The sequence below is a fragment of the Ceratotherium simum genome, chromosome 16 (genome assembly GCF_057802395.1).
Source record: "Ceratotherium simum simum isolate JZ-2026a chromosome 16, ASM5780239v1, whole genome shotgun sequence".
NCBI lineage: Eukaryota > Metazoa > Chordata > Mammalia > Perissodactyla > Rhinocerotidae > Ceratotherium > Ceratotherium simum.
The window spans coordinates 38,781,553-38,797,008 of record NC_141915.1 but is presented as its reverse complement, the minus strand read 5'-3'; the positions used below and the strand labels follow the sequence as shown (position 1 = coordinate 38,797,008).

At 56.4% G+C, this 15,456-nt stretch overlaps 1 protein-coding gene and 1 non-coding gene across 8 annotated transcripts; both read left to right on the top strand.

Moving 5' to 3' along the window:
* The first annotated feature begins 65 nt into the window (after window positions 1-65).
* On the top strand, window positions 66-139 carry TRNAN-GUU (transfer RNA asparagine (anticodon GUU)). The gene has a single exon. It is a non-coding gene; the product is annotated as a tRNA-Asn (tRNA).
* A 3,503-nt stretch (window positions 140-3,642) lies between these two features.
* PCGF2 (polycomb group ring finger 2) lies at window positions 3,643-15,440 on the top strand. Of its 7 annotated transcripts, none has more exons than XM_014790756.2 (11): window positions 3,643-3,825; window positions 4,468-4,565; window positions 9,866-10,017; window positions 10,577-10,673; window positions 10,986-11,041; window positions 11,131-11,181; window positions 11,433-11,541; window positions 11,706-11,760; window positions 11,849-11,947; window positions 13,178-13,258; window positions 13,778-15,440. In XM_014790756.2, exons 3-11 carry the CDS (start codon window positions 9,906-9,908, stop codon window positions 14,153-14,155), a joined length of 1,038 nt encoding a protein of 345 aa, XP_014646242.1. In that variant the 5' UTR covers window positions 3,643-3,825; window positions 4,468-4,565; window positions 9,866-9,905; the 3' UTR covers window positions 14,156-15,440. The 7 variants fall into 7 exon arrangements, with proteins under 7 accessions (XP_014646242.1, XP_014646243.1, XP_014646241.1 ...); XM_014790755.2 differs by lacking the exon at window positions 3,643-3,825 and adding an exon at window positions 3,937-4,154; XM_087441071.1 differs by lacking the exons at window positions 3,643-3,825; window positions 4,468-4,565 and adding an exon at window positions 6,002-6,434 and having other exon boundaries at window positions 13,778-13,886; window positions 14,087-15,440.
* Window positions 15,441-15,456: the final 16 nt, after the last annotated feature.

The window sequence follows — 15,456 nt, the reverse complement described above, 5'->3', positions numbered from 1 at the left end:
CCTTCTGCATCATCGCAGGCTCACTCCTATTGACTCGACTCACTGCCAGCCTGGTGATTGTCGCAGTCTCTGTGGCGCAATCGGTTAGCGCGTTCGGCTGTTAACCGAAAGGTTGGTGGTTCGAGCCCACCCAGGGACGCTGTCTTTCTCTCCCGTTTTTAGTAGAAAGGGGAGGAAAAAGGGAAACTCAAGTGTTATTCTCCCAACCAGTTAAAAGCCAAATTTTGTATTGAAATGGCAGAGGTAACAATTTTTTCCATAGCAAATCAGAGGGTCATTGTGATTGAAAACTCGCTATTGTTCAGTCAATGGTGGGATAATTTCTCCAGCACTTCACCTCCTACCTCCCACCCCGCCCCCAAGCAGGAAAAGCAGACAGAGGTTTTTGTCTCATTGTGCAATAGGTTTCAGATTGCATTTTTCGTAGGATTAAGAATGAATTTGCAGTGGAGGTTGGACAGTTTTCCATTGTCTGCCTCAATCGATGTTACAATCTCAAAATATTACATTTGGAAGGGAAGAAAATACCGCGAGAGACAAAGGCAGCGACAAACTGAGGGATAAAGAAAAAGATGAGAAAGGGAGAACACAGCTTGATATACAGAGAGGGGACGTGACAGAGAAATAGGCGCGGTGAGTGGAAGGAAGACACCGAGAAAATGGAGAGAGGGAAAACGGAAGCAGTTAATATGCGAAGCATCAGGAAAAGGAAAACAACAAAACAATTTTTTTCTAGAAATTCACAGAAGTGGGGAAGAGGATGGGGAAATAGAAGCAGAAACTGACAAAGTATATTGTTTTGGGGAGAGAGGAGTAAAAGACGCAAAGGTCAAGACAGTCATAAAATCACTAGCAGAGCCGCCCTCTCCCACACTGTCAGCACCTTCAAGGGGATCTTATCCTTGCAGTAGCTCTCAGTATGTACTGGAAATAATTACCTAGATTACTCGGGTTCCTGCCCTCTGGAAGCTTCTAGCCTGTGTCAGACACAGTGACCCTTCTGATGAGAGGTGTCAGCTGGAGGACTGTGTGGAACTACAACTAACACAGAATCGAGGGGGAAGCATTGGCACCACTGTCAGCCAGAGGCGCATCCCAGGGTGAGGGGTGGGAGCCTTCACTTTTATAGAGGAGCTAAGCAAAGGACGCCCTCAAGCAGTTCCCTTTGACATATGGTCTCCCTCAAGACTGGGCTCAGAGGCCTCTTCTGAAAGCCCTGCCCATCGCTCACAGAGACTTACTGGGCGCTCACAGGGCTGGTGGGGGCAAATGGGAGGGATACACAGTGCCATGGAAGCTAATGGGACAGGCTGTGTAACCCTCTGGGTTTGCCCCCACCGGCCTGTGAGCACCCTGAGGGCAAAAGCCGGGCTCATCAGCTTTATGTCCTCCGTGCCTAGCACAGATTTGACATTGGCACATGACAGGTGCTTCTTTGCCGGGAAACCAGAGAACTTCAGATATGAAAAAGGTTGGGTCAGAAGGTTCTCCTGATAAACCAGAAAGGCCAGCGATGTGAGGACGGGTCGCCCAGGATGGAGTTGATTAAAATGAAGTTTTAGTGGGTAGTGGGGTCTTCAGCATGCCGCTTCTGACTTATGGTTTGCTCGTGGCTGGCGCTTAATAACTGTCTGAGGAACAAGTGAACGGACCCCCGGTGAGCACGGTGGCCCCCTCCGGCAGCACTCCAGGATTAAAGGGGCCGCAGTTGGGACTCAGAGGGACGTCAGCTCTCTTCCTACTAGCTGATATCCTACCCCTCTGCCCCCAGGCAGCCCCTGGGTGCCCCTGTGGCTTGTGAGTGGGACCGAGATCTTCGCGAAGCCCCTACAGGTTTCTCTTGCCCGAGATCTTCTAGCCCGAAAGGCGTGGCAGACCAGGAGTCCCTGCTGCGCTCCCCTCCCCGGAGGGCGATTGGGGGACAGAGAAGGAGGCGCGAGTCTTCCCTGGCAGAGTCCAGGATGCCGGCGACTCACTTGCCTTAGGGACAGTGGGCGTGCCCACGCCAAGAGCCCCCTTTCCATGAGGAGCGGCGAACTCCTGGTCTCCGCGAGCAAGGACAGGGGAGCAGGTGACCAGATCCTTCCCCGGCCCTTCTCCTGCGGGTTCTCAGACAACTCCCTTTGGGCGGAAATCTCTCCCGCCCTTCCTCTTCTTCCCCGCCCCCATTCAGCCGGTGTGGCCTGAAGGCTGAAGCTGGGGTTTTGCGGCCGGTATCCGCAGGTCTCCCGGTCGCCGGCCAAAGGGTGAAAGCATTCAGTCCGGGAGCCCAGTTTTGGGTTCTCCGGGGCTTCGAGAAAGGAGGGAGGAAGGAGGCGGCGGCAGGTGCTCCGAAGCTTGCGGAAGATTTGTCTCCTAATTTCCTAACTCGAACCACCCACCGCCAGTGCGCTTAATGGCGCTTCTGGCCGGATAATCGAGCTTTTTGGAGGGACAGACAGTGTCCCTCCCTAATAAATCTCAAATAAGCAACTCGACCGTCCTAATGAGGCCCACGGTGGTCGCCGTAACGTAGTATCGATTGGCTTCCCCAGCGCCAGCCTCAGCCGCTCCTCCCGGCTTTTCCAAGCCTCTCTCTTCGTTCTCCTCCCGGCGGGGCCACTGGGGACAGGAGCCAGAGCACCGGGAGGCGCCTGGAGCGACGGTCGGAGTCGGCGGGCACCAGCCGCCTTTGCGCTCGCCCGGCTCCTCCCGCCGCCGCCGCGAGGGAGGCGCACCAACCGCGCGGAGCGCGGTCAGCGCACGGGCGCAAAATGCAGGAATCAGCGCAAGGCAGGAAAAAAAGCGCGGGCCATTTTTGAGCCCCCGTGCCTCGTTTTGTAGTCCATGCGGGCCTCTCGAGTTTGGTCGAGTTATTGTGCCTCGGCCCCGGAGCCTGCGTCCCCGTCTTCAGCTTGACTCCCGGCTGAGGCTGCGTTCCATTTTGCTCCGCGCGAGCACACCGAGGGCGCCAACCTCCACCACAGCAAACCGAGCTCCCCCAAGAGACCTCCCCCCAGGCCTCTCCCTCCGTCCCCCGGCGGTTTGCTCCCTGAGGCGCCCCGGCTGAGTCCCGGTGTGCTGCGTTTTAAAGCCAGTGATCTGGCCCCTGAGAGGGGCAAGGGGGTGGGGGACACGCTCTCACCAATGCAGTTACTAATTTTAAGGGAGTGTCACTTGAAAGTGAATGAAAATAACCCGGACGCATGGCTGGAGGCGTCGCCACCCTCGCCCCAGCCCAGCGCCCTTTGGTCGAGGCCGAGGCGTGGAGGACTGCAGGGCGAGCCACATTTCAGCCCGGTCCTCATCTCACCATTTTCCAGGCCCCCCAGCTAGGGGCGGGAATCGCAGGGTCAGAGGGTGGGGGGGAGCACACATATTTTTGGGGGGGAAGGGTAAGTTGCAGAGGGTAACAGAGAAGACGATACATCCTCCAGGGTCAGGAGCTGTTTGGGGAAGGGTGAGGTCGCGTCCTAGTTTTGGGGGCCGGGCCCCCGGCGGGGGCGCAGCCTCGTTAGCCTCTCTCCCTCCTCCTCTTTCCCTCTCCGCAAACACCCTGAAGGAATGAGGTCACGTGGGTGAGTAGTGGGCGGGACCTACTCTTGTCAGGAGGAAAAAAGCCATTTTGTCTCCCCCCTCCAGCCCCGGTCCCTCCCCTCCCCCCTCCGTCCCTTCCCCTCCCCTCTCTCCCTCCCACCCCAAGCCGCTTTCACAAACTCCTTTCTTACCGTAGGTTTCTCCCCTCCCGCCGCCGGAGCGAGAGACACGGCTGCGGCCCCCCTCCCCTCCCTTCCCTCCCTCCCTCCCATCCCCCCCTCCCCGAGACCCACCGGACCCCGAACCCAGGTAAGCGGAGGCGGACGCCCCTTTCCTTTCCTTCTCCTACCCCGTAACCATCTGGGGCATCGGGATGGGGGGCCGGTATTTCCTTCTTTGCAAACCTCTGTGGGAGGGGGAGGCTCCGAGCCGGGCCTGCTTCTCGCGTCCCCGCCCCACCCCCGCCAGCCCCTCTCGTAGCTCGCCCCGTCCGCCTTTCTTTCTCCCTTTTTTCTCTCCCCTTTTCCCTTTCCTCCCTTCCAAGATGGCCGAAGTGGATTCCCCCTTTTAACGATTTGGCGTCTCCCTCGACCACTACCTCTTTGTGCCGCAGCCCCCCTCGTAGCCCTGCTCCCGAGGTAGCGAGGGGGAGGGTCCGAGGCAGCCACAGGGCTTTGGGGCTACGCGCTGGGGTGGATCTCTGCCCCCCAGCCCTCCCCACGAGCCAGAGCAGCCCCAGGCTGCACGCCACTACCCCCTTGGGTCTGGGGAGGGGTCGCTCTCTGCTTCTTCCGTGGGTACTGGGGCGTCATGGACGCGCGAGGACTTGAGGCCGGGAGGAAGGGGACATGCTTTTTTGATTGCTGCGGGGCCGGGGGAGGGCGCTCTTCCCTGCCGGGGTCCCCGTCCTCTCGGGCACCTCCCCCAGCCGGTCCCTTTCCCCCATCCCAGGACTGGGCGCCCCGCCCCCTCCCCGAAACACCTCAGCAGAGCCTCTTTCTCCGGAACACCCCTCCTTGGGCCCCGCCGAAAGTTTGGCTCTAGGGAAGGTAGGAGCAGCCACCCGGTAACTGGGGTCTCTGATCCTCTGACCCAGGCTCCCGCAGAAGCCAGGGCGGAGGGGTTAGAATGGAGGTGGGGGGAGATTTATCGCGATATTTCCCGTCGCCAGCGGAGGCAGGAGGGGTCTGACCGACTGGCCCCTCTTCCACTGGGGAGCCAGGCTGCCCCCTCCCTCCCCAGGCCCTCCTGCTGCTACCTCTGAGGGGGTGGGACCCCTTGGCAAGCAGACACCCTCTGCCCCTCCAGTCTCTACGGTGGGCCCAGGCATGCCTCTCCCCCTCCCCCACCGCCCCCATCTGCCCAGAATTGCTCCGGATGGCTTGAGGTGGGGAAGGGAGGCGGCCTGGGGGTGGTGGATTTGCCTGTAAATATTGTGCGAGTGTTAACCCAGCGCTTCTCCCGGTCTTTGTCTTTTAGAGTACTCCCCCAACGCTGCCTCAGTCTCTCCAGGGCTCTCTGTCCCTGGGGAGGGGGTCACTTAGATGTCTCCCATTCCCTTCTGATGCCTCCTTCTCTGGGCCTCTTGCAGTTGTATCTGTTCCTGCAACTCTAATTTCTCTCCTTCCTCCCCCCTCTCCACTCTGTTCCAAAGTGTTAGGACTTGGAGAAGGAGCATAAAGCCAGCTCTGTTGCAGCTTTTTGGTGGGGAGGTTTTCCCAGGGGTTCCTTGGTTTGGAGTTGAAGTCTTAGAGCTGTCTTTGGAATGAGGCAGGAAACGGACTCCAGGTGAGACCTGGGACTCAGGATCCAGATCTTGTGTAGCTGGGTGGGTTTCAAGTTGAAGTCTTGAGGGGTAGACAGGAAGGGGGGCTCTCTGCTGCCCCTGGCCTTGCCTTCGAGATCCTGGTTGATGGAACTGTTGCCATAGGAATGGAGAGAGCCTGAACAGGAAGAGGTTATATCTTTGTGCAGGTCAGATGCCCACCCGGCTCCTCCAGCCTCTGGCCCCCAGAGCAGAGGTTGGGAGCTGCTCTGCCTTTGTTGCAGGAAGAGAGGTATGTTATAATTTACCCTGGGTGGACCAGGGATGCACAAAAGGTTAGTGTGTGTTTGCAGCTCTGGTTTCAGGTAGGGATGTCAGACTGTGCTTCTGGATGGGGCGGTGGGGGTGGCTTGTGCATTTGGCAAGTGTAGGCCTGGCTCTGGTCTGGCTGTGTGTATGATGGGGTGTGTCTGGCCAAGTGTCTGTCTGGTTGTATGTGTGTGTGTGTGTAGTATCTGTCTGGCCTTGTGTGTTGTGAGTGAGAGAGAGAGATGGAGGGGGTGTGTCTGGCTGTGTGTGCATATGTGTGCATACCTGGCAATTGTGGCTCCCTGTGTGTATATTTTGGGTGTTGGTCTTTGATCTTAAGAAGCTGAGAGGTGGGAAAGGGAGGGAGGGTAGAGTGAGCCAGCTTCAGGAGGCTAGAGGCCTTTTTCAATGCTGCTGGTTGGGGGAGCAGATCCTTGGGATCAGGGAATATTGAGAGGTTAACAATGTCCCCAGGCAGACCCCCTTCTCCCCTCACATCCCCCCCAAAATACATGGGGCTTCCACTGTTGGACCCACACAGCTGGGAGAGGAAGGGTGTACTGGGACCCAGTACCTTCTGCCTCACTGTGCTTCCACGCAGCCTCAGTTTCTCTATCTGTAACGTGGAAGTGGGGTGAGGTATTAAGCCTCTGCCCTCTCTTCCTACTTCAAGGTGAGAATATGGGCTGATCGTCATGTTTTGGCCAGACTTTGACCCCTCCCAGAAGGCTCACTGAGTGGTCTTCTAGAGAACCTGGAGTCCTTCTACTTTCCACCCACCCGGATGGAGTCAGGCCAGGCTTGTTGGTTCCCTAGATGTGTGGGGAGCCTGGCCTGGGTGCAGGTGTGTAGAGACTACTGGAACCGGGGTCAGGCAGCTTCTAGTCCTAGGACTGCCACCGCGTTGCTGCCTGACCTTAGACAAGTCACTTCTTTCTGATTTTCATCATCTGTAAAATGAAAGGATTGGACAAGATGCTTTCTAAGATCCCTTTTACCTCTGCAATTCTAGATGTCTGGACGTCACCTTGAGTGACTTTTCCTAAGACCTGGAGATGTTCTAGTGAGGGAGTTGGGCTAATGTCTTGTGGAGGAAAGGCAGAGCAAAGAAGGTTGTAGCTGGGCATCTGGAGGAGCAGAAGCGACCTCTGGTAATCAGACTTGACTATTTCTGCAGGGAAAATGAAAAACTGACAGCGGGAGAGACCTAAATTGCGGAGGAGCTTCCAGAAAGAGACTGGTTAGAATGGAGAGATGGAGGGTGGAGCCCTCTATTAGCAGGGGGCTTTGAGGATGGGGAAAGACGAGTGCCAGGCTTGAATGTCGAGGAGGAGTTGGGATTAGATGCTGGGTGCAGATCAGGCTCTTTTCCTGACATTGCAGCCGAGACCTGAGGCCCCAGGCGTGGGCAAAGACAGTGGTTCGGGGACAGAAGATATTGAAGGACTTGGTCCCTGGTTGGGGGTAGGAGACAGTGCCTGTTTCCGCCGTGGGGATGTAATTGAGACTGAACTGTTAAAGTCCCCAAAGGCTACTTCCAAATGGCCCTTGGTCTCCCTTTTCTGCTTCTTGGGATTTCTCTCTTCCTCAGTTTCTCCCTCAGGCTGTTCTCATTTCTCAGCCTCTTCCCTAAAATGATGACAGCTGGAGGTCCAGCCACCCATCACCCCTCTTCCCTCTCCTTTCCACAACACAGCAGCCAGATGCAGCTGGGAGGAATTGGGTGTCTGGAATGTGGAGCCCTGAGGCCTTGGGTGGGGAAGTTGGGGAGGGGGTGCAATGGGGGAACAGAGCTGTTTATGGTTGTTCTTGGCACCTGCTGGCAGGGCCCTGCAGGTAACCATGGCAATCAGGTGAGGAACCAATCAGTGCTTCTCCCAACCCCCCCCGCCCCAGAGGTAACAGTCTGAGGCCCCTGGGGATGGGGTGGGGGGGCAGGGAGTATGGCAAGGGGGGTCATTTCTTTAAGGGCAGAAGGAGGAACATTTCATTCAATAAGTACCACATCTATTTCTGTCTTTTCACCGGCGCATCCAGAAAGGGGCTTGAGGGATAGTCTTGGTCTTAATTCTCACAGATGCTGGCGGAAGCAGAAGGGTGAGGGGCATGGCCATTTGCCTAGGAGCTCCTGTGTTCAGGCCAGTCTGCCTGGCGGGAACTGGATGGGAGTTCTTAAGAGCAACTGTCTGTTTTGAAAACACAGCCAGTGTGTGAATGAGGTGGCTAAGGCAGTGTGAAGCGCCTACATGTTTGTGTGTATGTATGTGTGTGTGCGCGTGTGAAAGGGAGAGAGAAAAAGAGAAGGGGGATGAGATTCACAGACAGCAACCTGGACCCCCAGCATTATCAGACCCCAAAACATTTTCTTTCCAGCTGTGCGTGCACACACAGATTCATTCACACACAGACACACGCACGGGGCAAGTAGTCCCATGAAGTACCTTTGGAGGCCCAGACGGAACGTACACATCTGATGGATATTAACACGCTCAGTGAGACAGCCGCTTGGAGTTTGTTCTTTCCTCTGGATGGTTGTAATAATATTTGGGCATCTTGCCAGGGACAGGGTTACTTTGGAAACGACCAAACAGTGGAGTAGCCAGCAAGCCTTCTGCGTAATTGTGAAGGGGGCACCCGTGCAAGGAGGGCCAGCCGAGGCAGCCCTATATGAGGCGGGAACCCCTGTCCTTCCTCAGGCTGGGTCTGCTGGTCTTGGCCACTGCTTCTCCACTGGCCTCTGGGCTTGCTTGTTCCCCTCTGTCTGCCCTGCAACTCGGGGTCTCTCCCACGTGTGGCCTTTGTCTCTCTCCCTCTCTTTTGGTCTCTGGCCAGGCTCCCTGTGCCTCTGTTGGATGTCTGGGTCCTGGCCAAACTCATCTTGGGGTCTCTATAGAAACTGCTGATCCTGGCTGTGAATTTCTGGTCCTAGAAAACCCAATGTGGTGGCTTTAGAAATCTTTCTGGAAAGGAGGGAAGGGTGTGTGTTGTAAAGGAGCTGTTGGGCTTCGCCACCCTTCCAAGCCCCACCCCTTGGGCTTTTACTCTGGGAAAGAAGAGGGAGGGAGGGGCCGTGCCTTCTAGGTGCAGGTTTGATTTCTATGCCAGGAAGTAAGCACATTAGCCAATCCAGAGCTAGGCTTTGCCTGACCTCCCCGGACCCTGCCAGGGCGTGGTTGGACCCTCAGGTGGGCTGGGGACAGGGAGCTTTCTACCCAGCTTTGGCAGGTTTCTCGGAGAGCCTGTGGTCTGTCACTGGACAGGTTGCAGAGCAGGTATCAACAGGTGGGAGACGGTGGGTGGGTGGCAGTGCCCAGGTGGGAAAATTCCTGCCTGTGCATGGGAGGGGGTGTGGAAGTGTGTGCTCGTGGGCACAGGTGGAGCTGCGTGTTCCCAACATCGGGCGTGTAAGGACTGTCCTCAGTATTTCCTGGCTAAGCACCAGGCCTGGAAGCCCCACGGTCACCATCTGGTGGGTTTCCAGGTTGCTGCTCTGGGGCTGGGGCTGGGGCTGGATGCAGAGCCAGAAAGACAAGTGATGGGGTGCCCCCTTCAAACTTAGGGCAGCCTGTGCCCACAGTGTTTCCAGGGAAGGCTTCCTGGAGGAGGAGTAGATGGGATGGAAGAAGGGCAGGGTGGAGTAGAAAGAGCAAGTCAGGGGCCTTGCCTGTATAGAGGGGCTGCGTAGAGGGGCTGCGTAGAGGGGCTGCGTAGAGGGGCTGTGTAGAGGGGATGCATAGAGGGGCTGCATAGAGGGGCTGTATATAGAGGGGATGCGTAGAGGGGATGCATAGAGGGGCTGTATAGAGGGGATGCATAGAGGGGATGCATAGAGGGGATGAGGGGGTGTGGGTAATTTATTGTTTCTTTTATTTTCTTGAGGCTCAGGACACTGGCTTGTTTAAATTTCCTCACAGCTCCCAGCACTTACTTGAGTGAATATGGGTTGGGATCAGGGAGATTTTTTAGAACTCTGTTCTCTTCCATTTTCCTGCCTCCCCACATCCTCTGAAAAGTTGGGTAGTACTTCCTGTGGTCTAACCTCAGTCTTTTCTGCTGCTCCTAAGATGGAGCCTGACCTTGTTGCTCAAGGTTATGTGAATCTCCAGAGCCCCTGGCACCCAGTGAACACTCAGAGGAGGCCAGAAAGAACCAGCCCCATGCATGCACCCAGTCCGGCCTTGAGGGCACAGAGGAAGGGCCTTGGGCTCGGGGAGAGATGTTGCATGGGAGGGGCTCCTGGATCTCTGGGTTTCTGATTCCACTTTCACTTCCCAGGGTGACACTCCCCAGCCCCCCCGCCCCCTGCCCCGGCATCATGCATCGGACCACACGGATCAAAATCACCGAGCTGAACCCTCACCTCATGTGTGCCCTCTGCGGGGGGTACTTCATCGATGCCACTACCATCGTGGAGTGCTTGCATTCCTGTGAGTTGGGTGGAGGGTGAGCGGCCTCTGCCCAGGATGGAGGGGCACTGCGCGGGGAAGGCAGAGTATAGCCCCTGCCCTGAAGAGCACACACATCCATGTGTCTTGTGGGGTCCTCAGGTCACAGAGAGGCTGCCTGGGAGGGCAGACTGGAGGTTTCAGCCCAGAAGTTATTTTCAGGGACTTTCATCTGAAATCTCACCCCCTGAAGATACAGGTGTCCCTTGTGTGCACTATGGGCTTGTTGGCAAGGGGTCAAGGACCCCAGAGATGTCTAACAGGCTGGCTGTTGTTTTGTAGTCCATCAGAGGAGCTTGGGACTTGGGGCTCACCTTATGCATGATACATGACACTGGCCTAACACACACACATACACACGCACAAGATCTGTCCTCCCTCAAAGATAGATAAGGGGCACTTGTCATCTGTGCAGAACAGGCCTAAACTCTGGGGACAAGGTGGAGAAGAAGGGCTACCTGAACCTGAGCAGAGGGCGTGGGGCTGGTCTCGGGTCATGAAGGGAGCTCTGACTCTCCTCCCTCTCTCTATACCCCCTAAGTCTGCAAAACCTGCATCGTGCGCTACCTGGAGACCAACAAGTACTGCCCCATGTGTGATGTGCAGGTCCATAAAACCCGGCCGCTGCTGAGCATCAGGTGGGCCTGGCACTGTCCCTCCCACCCCTGCCAGTCCTCTGGGGCAGCTGTCCTCTGTCCCTCAGCCCTCCTTGCTTCCTGTAGCCAAGGTGGCAGATGGGGAATAAGCACTGGGCACGGACCCGAGGCCCCTTCCCTCCCTCGGTTGTATCCAGCTTGTTGTAGGCTGAGAAATACTGGAGGGGGAAAGACCAGGCCCACAGGGACCCCAGTGCCTGGGCCCTGAATCTGAGGAAGGGAGGTGGGAAGCGGGGTCCCTGGATGGAGAGATCAAGGTGAGGCACTGATAGGCCTCTGTTTGTTTTTTTCCAGATCTGACAAAACTCTCCAAGACATCGTTTACAAATTGGTCCCTGGGCTTTTTAAAGGTATCCATACACCCTTCCTTCTCCTGCCCAGCGCCCCCCACTTCCCAGCCTGTTGCTCCCTCCTCACCCTGCTTCCTTTCCTCTTCCAGATGAGATGAAACGGCGGCGGGATTTCTATGCAGCGTACCCCCTGACAGAAGGTGAGTGTGTTCACTTGTGTGTTCACACGTGTGTGTGTGCTCCCAGGCCTGGAACCATGTGAGTGTGGGGCACTGCTCCAGGCGTGAGGGCTGGATGCACTGGGCCGTCCATCCTCCGTGTACCACCATGCTGCCTCCCCAGCCCAGAGGATGGCTGGGTTCACCCTGCTGAGCTCCAAGATCCCTGGGTCCTTGGTGGGGCTCCTTTCCCCGATCCTAGATGACGCCCTCAGAACTCTCTCCTTCTGTAGTCCCCAATGGCTCCAATGAGGATCGCGGCGAGGTTCTGGAGCAGGAGAAGGGGACCCTGAGCGACGACGAGATTGTCAGCCTCTCAATCGAGTTCTACGAAGGTGTCAGGCAAGTCTGACCCAGAGCTGGTCCTTTTGGGGTCCTAGGCTGGGTTACCTCTTTTCCCACCCTGGCCCCATTGCCCTGGGAGGAAAGGGTGCCTCTGGATGTGTGCATTAGGGAATCCTGCCTGCTCCAGGGTCTCCCTAGCTTCATTCTTACTCCTCCCCCAGGGACCGGGAGGAGAAGAAGGGCCCCCTGGAGAATGGGGATGGGGACAAGGAGAAGGTGAGTACTGGGGCCTGCCTAGGAGTGGGATGTGAGTGGCGAGACAATGCCTGGGGTGGACCCCAGCCCTTGGGTGCCTCTCCCCCAGCAGACAGGGGTGCGCTTCCTGCGATGCCCAGCAGCCATGACCGTCATGCATCTTGCCAAGTTTCTCCGCAACAAGATGGATGTGCCCAGCAAGTACAAGGTGAGTCCCTGGGCCCTTTCAAAAAGTGAGTATCTGTGTGTGGGTGTGTCTGACAATCTGTGCATCCCAGACATTGTTCAGGGCTGGCTGGGTGTCACCAAGGGCCTGCAGGGTCATGTAATTGAGCCCGAGTAGAAGGGTAATTGAAACCAAGATTACAGTGGGGCAGTCTGCGTCTGTTGAAGCCAGTGTGCAGAGGTGTATGGGACCCAGATGGTGTGTGTGGATGTGCATGCATGCTTGCACACTCAGCACTGTGGCAGAGGTAAGTATGCAAAAATACAAGGTCTTATCTAGAGCCAGCTGGAGGAAGGAAGGTCAGTTGCATTCCAGTGGAGTTCTAGGACATTCCTCTCAAACTTGAATGTGTCTGTCATCTCCTAGAGATCTTGTTAAAATTCAGATTCTGATAGATTCTGCAGTGTTAGCAAGCTCCCAGGTGCTGCCAATGCTACTCTAGGATCCCAAACTTTGCTGCATGTCAGAATCACGTGGGGAGCTTTAAAACTTGACTCATGTCATCGCGCCAGGTGGCGTAGTGGTTAAGTTTGCGCACTCCACTTCAGCGGCACAGGGTTCACAGGCTTGGATGCTGGGCGTGGACCTACGCGCTGCTTACCAAGCCATGCTGTGGCAGGTGTCCCACATACAAAGTAGAGGAAGATGGGCACGGATGTTAGCCCAGGGCCAATCTTCCTCAGCAAAAAGAGGAGGATTGGCAGCAGATGTTAGCTCAGGGCTAATCTTGACTTGACTCATGTCACACCAGTTAAATCAGAATCTATGGATCTCTGGGGGTGAGATCCAAGCATTGGTGTTTTTCTTAAAGCTCCCTGGGTGATTCCACTGTGCTCCCTGGGTGAGAGCCAGTGTCCCACGACATCCTTCTCACCTGGGCCTTTTCTTTGCCCATTAGCTCCTCTGGGGTACCTGCCAGAGATGTAACGGGACCCAGATAGCTGCGTGGATGGCTGGGGGTGGCGGTTGTTAAGGATGTGGGTGTCTTCTCTGGATCCCTTCCATGTGGTAGTCAGGAGTTATGTTGGGACAACTCTGATAGGAAAGTCAAATACACCATGAAACCCAAGAGTTATGAGGACCACCTGCAAGTCCACCCTCCCCAGTGCTCCACCTCCCACCCCCCAAGACTCCTAGCTTGGAGCCTCTTTGCCAAATGGCTGGAGGCTTGAGCCCGGCCAGGGTCATGGTGTCCACCCTTTCCTCCTCCAGGTGGAGGTTCTATATGAGGACGAGCCCCTGAAGGAATACTACACCCTCATGGATATCGCCTACATCTACCCCTGGCGGCGGGTGAGCTGGGCTGGGAGGGGACCCCTGCAGGGTCTGGCGTTGGTCTGTGGCCACACTGACCGCATGGGCCACCCTGCTCCAATCAATCACAGTTCATCCCCTGTCTCTGAGCTGGGCATGCCCAGGGTGGCTCACTACACCAGGTCAGCCTCCAGGCCATCTCCCTGATGACCTCCCACACTCAGAAGGAGAAAAGGATCCTTGGGCAGATATGGGCCCCGATTCAGGGTCAGAAAAGAGGGTCTGGTGGCTGTGAAGGAGTAAATGTTGCTTTCTGCTCTTCGGCCTCCCTCTTTCCTTTTTCTCTCGTCTCTGGTCTTACACGGTCCGTCTGCCTCTCTGGGTCTTTGTGTGCCCCTGTATCTCTGGCCTTGCTCCTCCCCTCTGCTGGCTCTTTCTCCTCTCCAAGGCCCGGACCTTCCCTTTCTTCATGTTTGGACACTGTGGCATGAAGGGGGGGTGGCAGTCTGGTTAGCCTTTCTCCTGACACCCTCCGTTTCCCTGCGTCTCTCCCCACAGAACGGCCCTCTCCCCCTCAAGTATCGTGTCCAGCCGGCCTGCAAGCGGCTCACCTTGCCCGCAGCGCCCACCCCCTCTGAGGGCACCAACACCAGTGGGGCATCTGAGTGTGAGTCAGTCAGCGACAAGGCTCCCAGCCCTGCCACCCTGCCGGCCACCTCCTCCTCCCTGCCCAGCCCAGCTACCCCCTCCCATGGCTCTCCCAGCTCCCACGGGCCCCCAGCCACCCACCCTACCTCCCCCACCCCTCCTTCGGCAGCCAGTGGGGTCACCACAGCTGCCAACGGGGGCACCTCGAACTGCCTGCAGACACCATCCTCCACCAGCAGGGGGCGCAAGATGACTGTCAACGGAGCTCCTGTGCCCCCCTTAACTTGAGGAAAGGGACCCTCTTCCTTCTTTTCCAGCCACGCCTCTCCACTCCTCCACTTTTTCTGGGCCCTTTTTCCACCTCTTCTACTTTCCCCAGCTCCTCCCACCTTAGGGGTGGGGGGCGGGTTTTATAAATAAATCTATATATATATGTACATAGGAAAAACCAAATATACATACTTATTTTCTATGGACCAACCAGATTAATTTAAATGCCACGGGAAACAAACTTTATGTGTGTGTATGTGTGGGGGATGGGGTGTTCATTTTTAGGGGGTCTTGTGTAATTTGCCCTGCTCTCTTGGGGGGGTGCCTGGAGATAGACTAGAGGACCACTTGAGGCCCAATAAAGCTCTGCTCCATCCTCCTGTTTCCCAGGGAAGATGGGGCGTTAGGGGGCCCCACCAGCCCCCAAAGCTTTAGGCCCAGTTCTAACTGGCTGTGTTTGGGGTCCACCTTCCCTCTCCCCATCTTGGCTGCCATCCTGCCCTGACCAGTGCCCTGCCCACCCCCCCCCCCATTGTTGAATGTCCAGAAAATTGCTAAGACAGTGCCTTTTACAAATGCAGTTTATTCCTGGTTCTGAGGAGTGAGTGGGCGGTGGAGATGGCATCTCCCTTACCTCCTCCTCTTGCAGTGGAAACTTTGTGCAGAGAATAGATAGTTCTGCCTTTTTTTTTTTGCCTTTGTGTGTGGCCTGTGCATCATTTATCTTGTGGAAGAGAAGATTCAGGCCACGTGAGGCCTCAGCCCTTGGAATTCCACTGTGGCTTTAGCATTGTGAACCCACCCCCACCCCCACCCAGGAACCCCGCACTAGCAAGGCTGGTGGTAAAGTCTCATTTGGGGGCCTAGAGGGGACAGGGGGAGTGGGGTTAACCTCAGACAAGCACAGACCCCAGATTCTGCCAAAGGCAAACAGCCCTCCAGTCCCCTCCCTGCCCTCAGCTGAGGCTGAGTCAGGAAAGAGTGACAGAGGCTTCTAAAAGCACAAGAAGACAGAAACCTGTAAGCTCTGACCTCAGCTTCATCCCGAGAGGTCAGTGGACTGTCCCCTGGGGGGCAGACCCCACCAGATCCCTGCCCGCCTGTTTTTCCTCCAGTATACATGGAGCAGATCGGGGAGGAGGTGAGGAGGCAAGACTCTCACAACCTAGATGTTTGGGGTTGGGAGCCCCCCGACGGGTTTGTGTTTGCACCTTGTCCTGTGTCTGAGGTGCTGTGGCTGTACACTCCTCTCGCCCTGGGACATTTGTATCTCCTGGCTTTGTAATAAATGCTGCATACTCTCCAGAGCCTGTAGTTCT